At 51.6% G+C, this 12,920-nt stretch overlaps 1 protein-coding gene across 6 annotated transcripts in view; it reads right to left on the bottom strand.

Moving 5' to 3' along the window:
- RNF220 (ring finger protein 220) overlaps positions 1-12,920 on the bottom strand; it is a 327,592-nt gene that overhangs the window by 70,572 nt on the left and 244,100 nt on the right. For all 6 annotated transcript variants that reach the window (XM_075935811.2, XM_075935812.2, XM_075935807.2 and 3 more), the window contains one exon: positions 8,381-8,423. In XM_075935811.2, coding sequence (XP_075791926.2) covers positions 8,381-8,423 — 43 coding nt within the window. The remainder of the gene's footprint in view (positions 1-8,380; positions 8,424-12,920) is intronic.

The following is a 12,920-nucleotide window of genomic DNA, read 5'->3' as shown; positions in this document are numbered from 1 at the left end:
GTCAGAAGGCGTGACTGCCTCTGCGAAGTAGTTAAGGGACAAGGTCATTAATAGTCAAGTATAAAGAAGCCCTCAAATCTCCAAATGAGATCCACAGATCTCAAAATGCAGCATTATCCTGGTGTTATTCCTCTTGCCCGTTCACCTTCATTTTTCAAGGATCAGTAGGGAAACACATGCACGGAGGAGCTAAAAAACAAGGCTCCCGCTAGGGAAACAAAGCTGCTTGCTGGGCAAGTTAAAAGTGATTAAATGCTATTAGGTGTCTTTCGTTGCCACCCCAACCCAAAGGAGGCACTAACAATATACCTAACAGGCAGGCAGGCAGGGTGTGCGTCCGGGCTGATTAACCCGCCCAGCCTCGCAAAGCAAGCTGGGGCAGGCGGCGTCAGCAGAACAAAGGGGAAGAGAACCCAGGTCTCTCCCAATCCCAGATCCAATGGACTGCACTCTGTGTCTCGCCCTTTCCCGGAGCAGCACAGTGCCAGGAGCGAAAGAGGCACTGGAGGGACGAGGTGTTGAAACCAAATCCCTCTGCCATTTCCGTTCGGTGGTCATTAGCAGCAGCGTGGCGCTGCGGGAAGCCGCCGGGGCCCTGGTGAGGGTTGCGAGCGCAAGGGAACGCCGCCGCCTGGAAAGCGCAGCCTGGGCAGGATTCCCTCTCCCTGCCGCGGCGCTGGGCTATCACTTCCAATCAGTGCAGAAGGCACAGAGCCACCCCAAAGGCAAGGGGCGATTGTGGAATTGTCCCGAAGGGGAGCAGCTCAAAAGAACAGGCAAGTGAGACCACAGTATGGTTAATTAGTGCTGATAGATGCGATCATTTCTAATTAGCTCACTAATCCCTCTCCCCTGTGCTCCTGTCACAAGACCAAAGGGGGAGGAGGCGGATTTTTCCCCTGTCCCTAAGCCAGTAAGAGAAAAGCTCCGAAAATCCTGCGGTAAGCAAGAGGAGAAGGGAGGATTTCACTGGAGAGCCCCGGAGTGCTATCCAGGAAGCAGCCCCTTGCGATCGCTGATGGAACCAAGCTACTGGGCCAAGAGGGGAGGAGTGCAGGAGTTTTTATGAGTGCTCATGGGTATTACTAGACCATCAGCAGCTGGTCAGCACCACTGGGGCCTCTGTTTTAACTGAGGTTCTTGCTCAGCAGTACCCTTGACTACAGCCGAACTGCAGCCTCAGCGCTCTGCTAGAGAGGGGCAAGGCTAGACCAGCCCCCAGAGGCAACGTGAGCAGGGGAAGCTATTTTTCTCCTCTGCTACTGGGTGCCAGTGTGGCAGGGAGAACTAGAGACCACTGCCTCTAGTATCTGCTCTGGACACAGCGAAAGGCCTCTAGCAGAGTGCTGGATTCTCTGCTGTTGCAGAAGGTGCATCACCCGTGGTTCATGTCCTTCCCACGTGTACTCCAGACCCCCCCCCACGCCAAGCTACTGGCGCACGCCCTCTGGCATCCTGACTGCTGGCACCTTGGGGCTCAGCGGCAGTGATGGACGCTGGGCAGGTGAAATGCCATCTTCCCGTAATGGGGTCTTCCAGGTCAACTGCTGCGCCCGCCTGGCCTAAACGTTCCCAGTCACTTCCGATCACATCTCAGCTAGCGGGCGAAGGGAGCAACCCTCGTCATTTTCACTGCTGCCGTTGTGCCTCAGTAGCAGAGAACCTCCTGGAACCAGGGCCACACTGAGCGTTAGATGTCAGCCCAGCATATTTATCATAGCAATATACACTCATCACACCACATGCTGCAGCGAACATTAGACACCGTATCAACAGCACATCTGTTTCTACCGGTCCGTGGCCTCCAGTGGCCTATGTCTTCCTATACCCTGGTCACTTCCGCTGAGCATTCCAGAACACTTTGCAAACCTGGAAAGTCAGCTCCGGCATTAGAAAACCTGAACCCTTGCCAAAGGCAAAATACATGAGCCTTTGGTGCCGAAACAAGCGAGGGAGGGCCTTTTGCAGATCAGCAGCCGGAATGCAAGTACCGAAAATAAAGATAAGGAAGGAACAAAACAACAAATTAAGAAAGTAATAAGACTGGCGGGCTGGATTTTAGTGACACCTAAAGAGTTTTCTAACTTGTAGAATTAATCCTAGAAATACTTGGGCCTGAAAGGTGTAACTTTGGGAGCACACCTGCAGTTCACGAATTTCAAAAGCCTGCACAAGGTAGCGGGTATTCTATTGAATTGGTCTTCCTGTACTGTACTATTATTGACTTTTAACAACAGACCTGAGGATATTGGTTTTTTGGGTTCCTGTATACATTCCATACCCCGTCAAAGTAGGTTCCTGTACACATTCCATAACGAATCCAAGTGTAGTCAAGGAACGGAGAATACAATTTATCAACAACCTGGATAAAACCACTAAAATACAAAGTGCCGAAAAAGGTCAGTATGTTACTAATGGTACTTCAGGCAGTCCAAGGGTCCATGGAGTGCAGACACAATGAGCAGCAACTACTTACAACACACTACAACAGCCCAATCAAACTAAGTGCAGACATTGTCAGTTCCAAACAAACCCTGTATTTTCTCCCTGGGTGTCACAGGGCTGTCATTTTTTGCCTGACTATGGAAGCAAGAACTGCTAATGACAACATCAGTCCTGCAACAGACTACTCAGCGGGGCTCCGTGCCAGTGCAGAAGTCCATGCGCACAGAGCCCAACGGGGTGGCAAAAGGCGTCCACCAGCACCCAGACAATTACAGGTTTGGGATCAGCGGCAGCACAGGACTCAGCCAGACCCTTAGACTTTCTGGGAGGGAGCTGTAAACGAGACACAAACATGAACCTAGCAACCTTTAACGGCTCTACTGAAGTTTCTACAAAGATCATGGAAACATAGGGTTGGAAAGGAGCCCAACAGGTCATCCAGACCAGCCCCCTGAGCTAAGGCAAGACCAAGGAAACTTAGACCAGCTCTGACAAGCATTTGTCCAATCTTACACACTTTCGACAAGGATTCCAGAACCTCCTTTGGAAACCTCTTCCATAGCTTCTCTAGATTTAGGAAGGATTTCCTCATGTCTAATCTCAATCTCCTTTACTGCAGATTAAGCCCATCACATCTCGTCCTTCCTTCAGGTTAAATTGCAGCAAAAAATAAAAACACCTTTCAAACATTTGGAGGTTTTAGCTGGCACTGATTCTTTGGAGTTCTACTAGACGGTGAGTCTCCTGGGTAGACGCACTTTGGTGAGACTCCCATAAAAACCTTTTGGGGCCTAGTCCCAGAACTGCCATCAGGAAAAATGCTTCAATCAAGAGAACACGCACAGCAATGGCAGTGGAAGCGGCCAGCTCAAGAACTGGGCAGAGCAAGAGAACGGAGAACTCTCCAGACAGTCAGAATTGAAACTGCCTGAGATCTTGTAAGCCTAAGAGAGGCTACTGCTGGCTATATTCACAAGAGGACCTGAAGGGAGCGCTTCCGTTTGCATGGCAAACGGCCCCCAGTCTGGCTTCACAAGCACGCACCACAGATGGGCCCATGCGGGGTCTGCCGGATTCACACTGACCTATACCATTTGTGGCTGCACAGCCTGCTCCCTGTGATTTTGCAGGACCGACTGCACAGGCTTTGGAATTCCCAATCCTAGAAGCCCCAATCTAGAAGCCGCTTTGAGGCCTCTTGGAAAATACAGCTGCAAGAGTCCACAAACTGCGCAAGCACAGCACAAGAAAGCTAGGGTCACAATTCCCTCAGCGGGCATATAAAGAAACTGATGCGCTGTAGTAGGGAAGTAATAGTGGAGTCGATTAACTGATAAGCAAAAGCGTATAGGTTAGTGCTATAGACGACACGCATTTCTCCCCCCTTGTCAGTACTTTTTCAGCAGGCAGGCCAGCAGCCCGCTCAGTCCCAGCTTGCGCCGGGTCCAGGACCTACCCCGTTGTAGCTCTGCATTTAAAGAGTATTAGCAGGCAGGCAGGCAGCCCGGCTCCGTTCTGGTGGGCACCGGGTCTGAGAGCTCAACCCCCCCCAACAGGGGTTGCTGCCACCCTGCACTGCTGCCTCTGTATCAGAGGCAGCAGCATGGGGGCAACAGGCAGTTGGTCCACAAGGGGAGCTAATTTTTAAACTGGCTCCCCTCATAGACCAGCTCCCGCCCGGCACCCCACGCTGCTGCCTCTGGTATAGAGGCAGCAGCGCCGAGTGGCAGGAGGTTCCTGGGGGGTGGGGCCAGAGTGCACTGGCTGCCAGCCCCACCCTCAGGAACTATAAAATAGTTGACTAATCGATAAGAACTCATGAGATTAATCGACTATTCGGTTAACTGATATTTAACATCCCTACTCTGTAGTTCCTACATTCTGAAGGAGACAGAAGCCCATCTCCAAAAAGCGTGCATCAGACCCTCCTGAACACCACAACGTGAGGTTAGCACAAGTGACAAGTGCTGGACTGGTGCACAAAAGTCAATTGGAAACTTTAGTACAGAAAGTAGATTTCCACTTGGTGTCTCCCACAGGAAGCATGTGGAACTGGTACTCCAGAACCTGCATCAGCTTCCATCCAGTTTATAATTCAAAGGGGCTGATTTAGGAATGTTAGATAGTGTGTAATTGAATAATTGTGTAACCACATCAAATGTAGCGGTTATATGATTATTTCTGGGGGTGGGACCAGCAGCCAGTGTGCTCTTGGCCCCACTCCTGGGGAACCCTCTACCACCCTGTGCTTCAGACAGAGGCTGAGCCAGCATCCACTGAGCAGTCTCTGTCCGTGGTGGGCCTGGGCTCACCATGGTCAGAGGCTGATCCGCACCAGCCCCTCTGCCCCGCTGCCTCCAATAGGGGCAGGTGGACCTGGTATTTATGGGAGAGACGTAGCAGTGTGGAGTGGGGGGAGGGTGGTTCTCCAGGAGCCAATACACATGGGGAACTGGCTTGAAAGCTGGCTTCCCACGAGTGCCAGCTCCCTCCTGCCACCCCTCAGCCTCTGTGCTGCTGCCTATCAGAGGCAGTAGCACCTGGGGAAGGGAGGGGGTGTGTCCCCCTGGTGGCTCTGTGGGATCCGGTGCTCGTGGAGAGCCAGCTTAAAAACTGGCTCCTCATGGGCACCAGCTCCCACCTCCCTTCCCCGCCTCTGATATAGAGGCAGCAAAGTGGGGGGGAAATGCGTGTAGTCCACAGGATTGACATTGACATCCCTAGTTTGACCTATAGAAATAAACTTTCTGACTATCAGGAGTTTAGGTGAGGCCCCAATCTAACTATACACCATGCCCTAATTTCATCAGGGACAGCCTCTGTTAGCCTGCAGGTTTATACCTGGTAGGCTTTCCCCTAGAAGCCAACTGACACTGTTAACAGGCTGATTGAAGAGCAATAAGTCACCCCCAGAAGAGGAAAGGTACCTTAGAGGTCTGAAGGGATGAGAGAATGAGATATCTAAGCCACCACCAGAAATAAATGCTCATAAAAATAGGCTATTTATGCTGCAAGAAAGCAAATCTTTCTCTGTAAGAGAAAACCACTATAGATGATCCTGGGAATTAGACTGGTGAGTTTCACGTCAGGGTATACACAGGTTGCAATAACAATTAAAAAATCATTCTAAAACATCTAGATCACAGTATAATAGGGACAAATTACTTTGGTTTCTGCAAAGGAAAAAAAGTGAACTCTCTAATCTAGTATAATTCTTTGAAGTGCCAGCAAAAATGACGGAGAAGGAAAATCAGATGACGATACATTTGGATTTATATATATTTGTTTTGGGGTGAATCCCTGGCTCTAATGAAGTCAATAAAACAATTCTTGTTACATCAGGAATCTTTTGATAGATATAATATTATAATAAAAAATGGCTCACAAATTTTGAGTACTTATAAGACGCAAAATGTTGGGGAACTAACATGTATTCCTTTTAGCAAAAACTTCCAGTGTATATTCTCAGTAAAAAGGTGCTTTGTGCAATAGGAAGGGAGGTCTGAGATGCCCATGCTGGGGAAAGAGGCATTTTTATCACTGAACACTTATCAGATTGGGTGTATGAGTGTGCGTGCTGAAAACATTATTTTCAGATGTTCACGCTTGCCCTGGATTCAGCTAACAATGAATGAAAGCGCACAGGACTCCTTTTCCTCCAGACTCTGCACTTAGAAAGATTCTGAGATGCACTTAACACACTTGTAAAATACATTTCCCTTTCTTTAGCTTAATTCTGAGGTCTAATATTTTGGTTACGTTAGTACCAAAATAAAATTTAAATTAAGAACTGTAAATTGGCTACGCTATCTATATTGAAGCAAATTCAATAGTAAACATTAATACAGTAGAACTCCATTGGTCCGGCATCCAATGCTCTGGCACTCCTGATGGTCCGGCACCATCGGGAACCCGGAAGCGCTGGGGCAGCCGGACAATTGGAGCTGCTCTGCACCCGGCTTCCCCGATTCAGCCGCTGCTGAAACTGACCAGCAGCTGAATTGGGGAAGCCGGGGGCAAAGCAGCTGGGGTGCTGCCGGGTTGGTTCCATAGTGCTGCCCTTTGGGGCTACGGGACTAACCCGGCAGCACCCCAGCTGCTCTGCCCCCGGCTTCCCGGAATCAGCCGCTGGTCAGTTTCAGCAGCGGCTGAATCTGGGCGCCTGGGGCAGAGCAGCTGGGGTGCTGCCGGGTTGGTCCCGTAGCACCGCCCCTCGGGACCAACCCGGCAGCACCCCAGTTGCTCTGCCTCAGGGGTCTCGATTCAGCCACTGCTGAAACTGACCAGTGGCTGATTCCGGGAAGCCGGGGGCAGAGCAACTGGGGTGCTGCCGGGTTGGTCCCGTAGCACCACCCCTTGGGACCAACCCGGCAGCACCCCAGTTGCTCTGCCTCAGTGGTCTCGATTCAGCCGCTGCTGAAACTGACCAGTGGCTGATTCTGGTCAGCCGCCGGTTAGTTTCAGCAGCAACTGAATCGGGGATGCCTGAGGCAGAGCAGCTGGGGTGCTGCTGGGTTGGGCCCAATAGCGCTGCCCCTCGGCACTGCGGGACCAACCCAGCAGCACCCCAGCTGCTCTGTCCCAGGCATCCCCAAGAGCAGCTGGGGTGCTGCCAGGTAGGTCTCACAGCGCCAAGGGGCCGTGCTACCGGACCAACCCGGCATCACCCCAGCTGTTCTGCCACAGGCATCCTCAGTTCAGCCGCTGATGAAACTGACCAGCAGCGGCTGAATCGGGGATGCCTGGGGCAGAGCCAGACTATTGGAAGGGGGGAGGTTATGGGGGGTCTGGGGTGGCATCCCCCTCCCACCCTAGACCCCTCATAACCCCCCTTCTGATAGTCCATCATATCTGATAATCCAGCAACCCCTGGGTCCTAAAGGTGCCGGATTATCGGAAGTTTACTGTATAACATTAGACATCAAATATGAGTATTGCTGTGTGAATAGTAACTTTTGAATGTTCTGATCCAAGCGAGTTTAAGGTTTCACCATGAAGTGGCACTGAGCAGGAAAAAGAACATTCTACTGACTTATTTCCACATGCTGAGATAGCAATTTATGTCATTTAAAGATAAAGCGGTTGAGATATTTGATTAGTGCAAAACATTTTACTTTTGCAAAATAGACATATTATGCCCCTCCCTCCTTAAAGAAGTACAATGAAACAGGTGACAAGTATCAGAGGGGTAAGTGTTTTGGTCTTTATCTGCAAAAATTAGGGTACTTTAAAGACTAACAGATTAATTTGGGCATAAGATTTCATGGGCCTTAAAGACCCACTTCCTCAGGTGGACCAATACCTCTAGGGGGATGAGGGAAGGAAATCAGAAGATCCGCATAGACACCAGAGACTCAAGTACACTGAAAATTGCTAATATAAGCCTTTGTGGTTAAGGCTTTCACCTACAAACATGGTCCATACCACTACTGCAGAGCATCTGCATTAATCATAATGGAGGATTGGAGACTAAATGACACACCATAGCTAAGACCCCAAAGCTGGAAAATGTTTCATGTATGCAGATGATGAACCAACTTGTAGGAGTGGGTTCCACAGGATTATTAAATACTATTTTCAATTACTTACAAAGCAAATATGTAAAAATATAAACATAGAGCTCAGCTATAGATCAATTATTCGTCATATTTGCATTTCTGCATTGTAAGTTTCTAACGGCTTTAAAAGGCATCAGAAATTACTTTATTTGCTCTGGTTTTTAGGGAGAGGGGTGGGAGGAAACTAACAGGCCCGTAAAGGGGGAACAGTCTGTCTTGGAAGAGAAGGGGGTGGGAGCAAGATGATTTTTAAACAGCCAGGCAACGGGAACCAATTAATGCTTCAAAATAACGTCGCAGGAGAGAGAAAGGGGAAGGCTGCAACTTCCTGGCGGGGACGCCCTCAGCAGCCAGCCCGTGCCCGCCAAACCACTCACCATTCAGCCGGGTCTGCCTGTTGGCTCGCACGCGCAGGAAGGTCTGCAAAGGGGAGAAGAGCAGAGCAGTGTCAGGGCCCGGCGCCCCAGGGCGGCCCCCCGGGGACCCCCCCGCCCCGCCCCCGCCGGCCCGATGTAAACAAACCCGCCTCCCGCCCGCAGGCCCGCGCCCACCTCCTCCCGGCCCCCGCCGCAGGGCGCCCGCCCCCCGCTCTGCATCGCCGCGGGCGCCGGGCCGGCAGGCGGCGGGGCGGGGCTGCGGAGCCCCAGCGGCCGGGGATGCGGCTGGATGGAGCGCGGCCCGGCCGGCGCCTCGGTTCAGCTCCCAGCGGCCGCCGCCATGTTGGGCCCGGTCATGTGACCCGCCGCCGAGCGGGGTGAAAGTTCGCCGGGCGGAAAGGGGGTTCCCATAGCAACCGGCAGGCGGCGGAAGCCGGCCCGTGGGGCAGGGGCCGCGGCGGCCTCGCGCCCTCACCCCTTCCTGCGCATGCGCGGGCCAGGCCCCGCTCTCCCTCTCCCCCTCCCCCCGCCAGGCCTCATGTCCCCTCCCTCAGCACCGTCAGGCCTAGCCCCCCCCAGCCAGGCTTGGCCCCTCCCCTTGTGCCCCCCCAGCACACCAAGGGCCCCCCCAGCACAGCCAGGCTTGGCCCCTCCCCCTGTGCCCCCCCAGCACACCAAGGGCCCCCCCAGCACAGCCAGGCTTGGCCCCTCCCCCTGTGCCCCCCCAGCACACCAAGGGCCCCCCCAGCACAGCCAGGCTTGGCCCCTCCCCCTTCTGGCCCCTCCCCCCCCCCCCAGCACACCAAGGGCCCCCCCAGCACAGCCAGGCTTGGCCCCTCCCCCTGTGCCCCCCCAGCACACCAAGGGCCCCCCCAGCACAGCCAGGCTTGGCCCCTCCCCCTGTGCCCCCCAGCACACCAAGGGCCCCCCCAGCACAGCCAGGCTTGGCCCCTCCCCCTGTGCCCCCCCAGCACACCAAGGGCCCCCCCCCCCAGCCCCTCCCCCTGCCCCCCAGCACCCAGGGGCCTGGCACCCGCCCCCCCCCCCCCCCGCGCCCAGGGCAGCAGATGGGGCCAATCAGCCCAGGAGAGACCCCAGCAGCCGGGAGCTGTGTCCAGACCTGCTCCAGCGCTCCTGCCCAGCTGGGCCAGAGACCGAGCTGTGGTTCCTGGCAACCTCCCCCTGGAGCTGGGCTCTGGATCGGAACCAGGCGACCAGGAAACAGGCCCCCCCGCCCTGTGCCACATACCCACCCACCTGGATAGCAGTGACCCATCTCCCCCGACTGTCCTGCACTCAGAAGGGCTTCCTGCCTATGTTTGCACAGTCCTAGGGCCCAGAACGGCATCCCTATAGAAACCCACCCACCGCAACATAGCCATAGCCCCAAACATTGACTCAAACCATGTACTTAGGTGGGCCAGCACAGGCGCCGCTCCAGAATTCGAGAGTGACAATCTCACCACCTATGTCCCCTGCACAAGGGTGATTATTCTTTGCTTTGAAATCACCATTAGCTGCTGCAGGAAGGACTTGTGCAAATAAGCATTCTCTATTCTGCCGTGTAAAGCCCTGAGCCTGAAAGTACTTATATACGCAATTAACTCTACTCACGGTGCTCCTGTTAAAATAAGTAGCAAGACTTGTGTGCTTAAAGCAAAGTGATAGTGTTTGCAGGATCAAGCCCTAAACTTCTGAATGGACGCTGAAAAAAACAAGTTAATGCAAGAAAAATCTCTTTTGAATCTTTAAGACCCTCCAGATGTTTTCCTAAAACTGATTTTTTGAATTGTTGGAATATAATGGAATCTCCCGCACTGTATTGCCAATGCACCCATTGTAACAGCAATGGGAGAATAGCAACATTTTGTAGCATTTTTAAATACTTTTAACCCTAAACTGGAGCTGGGATACAGAGTAGGTTGGCAGGTCAGTACACAGCATTATCCAAACAACCCTGATTGACGGTGTGTATATCTTTCCTCCCTTGCTTGAGGTGAGATTACTCACAAATAAGAAGAGGAAAAAATAAAAGGAAACATTTAGAGTTCAATTGAAGTTTATTTTTACGTTTGGTGAGCAGTTTTATGCCAATAGCCCCAGGCCAGACAGGGAAGGGAGACACACCCTGAATTCATCCATGCTTAGCCCACTGACATTAATGGAGCTCAGGAGGTGACACAGAAGTGGGATTAGCCTAGATTTGTGTGTGAGGAGATTTTTCAACCCTCTTTCAGATTTCTACCCGCTAAAGCAGCCACCAACCATCGTAAGCAACAGGGCCGGCTTTAGGCCGATTCGCCTGATTCCCTGGAATCGGGCCCCGCGCCTAACAGGACCCCGTGCCCTAAATCCGGAAGTGTGCTGGCGTGCCGGGCACGCTGCGGGAGGGGGCGTCGGCCCCACAGGAGCGCGGCGGCTTCTGTGTGGCGCAGGAGGGGTGAGTTGGCCCCTGGGTTTTGTTGGATGGCGGGACTCTGCCCTGTAGCTGTGGATTCAAAGGGGCTGTGACTTTTTTTGTGTGTGCTGTGGTTTTTGTTTGTTTGGGGTTTTTTTTTTTGGTCAGCAAAAAATCCTGGCTGCCGGGGCCCCGTCGAAGCGGTTTGAATTGGGCCCCGCGCTTCCTAAAGCCGGCCCTGCTAAGCAATGTCCGCCTTGCCTGTTCCGATTAATGAGGCAACCGGTAAATGACATAAGAACGTCTTGAGTGTGGCCGCATCCACCACAAACTGCAGAGCGAATGAAATTCTCTATAGCTCCTAGATTGTCAGATGCTGGTTTTGGAGGTAAAACAGTTGGGAAATGCATATTTTTTGGAAAAGGGTAATTCTTGCTTCAAGCAGAGCCTCAGCTGCCAGACTCGTTCTAGTACTGTAAGCCTCCCGCAGGTGTCTTTATTGGTGTCTTCTTAGAAGCTTTATCCATATTATCTGATGCACACAGGTGGTCGATGGAATCTCTCTCAGTGACTAAACCCAGAACCCAGAGCATCACAATTAGCTAATCTTTGTTCTTCTGTGTGTAGAAACCTCTAACCCAATTTGAAGTTTAGTGGGCACCAAAGGGGATTCAGTCACTCTTATCATTCAAACACACATCTGCCAGGAGGGTTTATGTGTTATCCTTGAGTGGGAAGAGCGAAGACCACGGCCTATAAAAACTAGACAGGTTGGACCAATGGAGCCGGGGAGAGGAAAGTGAAAATACATAGTAATACTACAGGATTCCTTGATCTCTTTGTCGGAGGCCATCAAAGCAATATTAGGAGTTGTGGCTGATGGAACATCAAAGAGGCTCTTGGAATATCAAGGCAGCTCATATGAAGGAAGAGGGAATTCAGCTTTTTAGTGTTTTTTATGCAGATGCACCCCACTCCGATGCCACCTCATTTTGCTGTGTTTGGGACTCTACTGTCCAAATCCCTGGTTTAGTAGAGTAGGCCCTGGTCTTGTGAAATGATGAACCCCACAACTGGGGTGTTAAGCATTCAATCTACAACTGATCTCAAAGGGATCTGGGGTCACTGTGGCCCATACCCCAAAGGTAGTTTGGTTCCTAACTCAACAGACGTTGGAAGAATTGGGCTTCAGTGACAAACAGGATTAGGCTCCATGCTGGTGGATATGTGAGAGATGCCAACAGAACCATTAACTGTTTCATTTCCATCCATCCGTCAAGGCAGAAATACGGTCACTTAATTACCCCCTATTGAAATGCACAAGGCTAGATGTAAGGAGCATAGATCAAAAATCCTATTTTTAAAACAAGATTTCCTTCCCTGAGTTGCTAACGCCAACTCAGATTACTAAAATCCAAAGAACTGGAATCATCTCATTCCATTTTCTGGGGTTTTTTATTCTTTTCTTTTTTGCATGGTGCTTAATTCGGACACACAACACTAACTCCTCAGTTTTCTTCCTCTCTCTAGTAAGCTTCACTAAGGCTATGTCTACACAGCAGCGTTATTCCAAAATAACAAGGAGCACATATAACTGCCACCAGCTGGATTTGAACATGGGACCTCTAGAGCTGAGTACAGGAACCTCTACCCTCTGAGCTAAAAGCCAGCTGGCTCCCAGAGATCTCTTGATCTTGACTGTTGCTGTGGTCTAGGTACCACTTGTATTGCTCAGTAACCACCTAGGCTATGTCTACACTCGCAGCTTCTTGTACGAGTAATATGCAAACGAGGCTAAGCGTGGAATATCACCAAGCCTCATTTGCATACCTAGTGAGCCACCATTTTTTTCCGAAGAGGCTCTTGCACAAGAAGGAGTGTCTACACTGCCTCTTCTTGCACAAGAAAAACCCTCTTGCGCAATGCCGTTCTTCCTGAAAAGTAATAGGTGTAACGGCATTGCGCAAGAGGGTTTTCCTTGCGCACGAAGGGGCAGTGTAGACGCTCCTTCTTGTGCAAGAGCCTCTTTGGAAAAAAATGGTGGCTCATTAGGTATGCAAATGAGGCTCGGCGATATTCCACGCTTAGCCTCATTTGCATATTACTTGCACAAGAAGCCGCGAGTGTAGACATAGCCTAGGT

The sequence above is a fragment of the Pelodiscus sinensis genome, chromosome 9 (genome assembly GCF_052426305.1).
Source record: "Pelodiscus sinensis isolate ZL-2025 chromosome 9, ASM5242630v1, whole genome shotgun sequence".
Lineage (NCBI taxonomy): Eukaryota > Metazoa > Chordata > Testudines > Trionychidae > Pelodiscus > Pelodiscus sinensis.
This window is presented reverse-complemented; position numbering and strand designations above follow the sequence as displayed.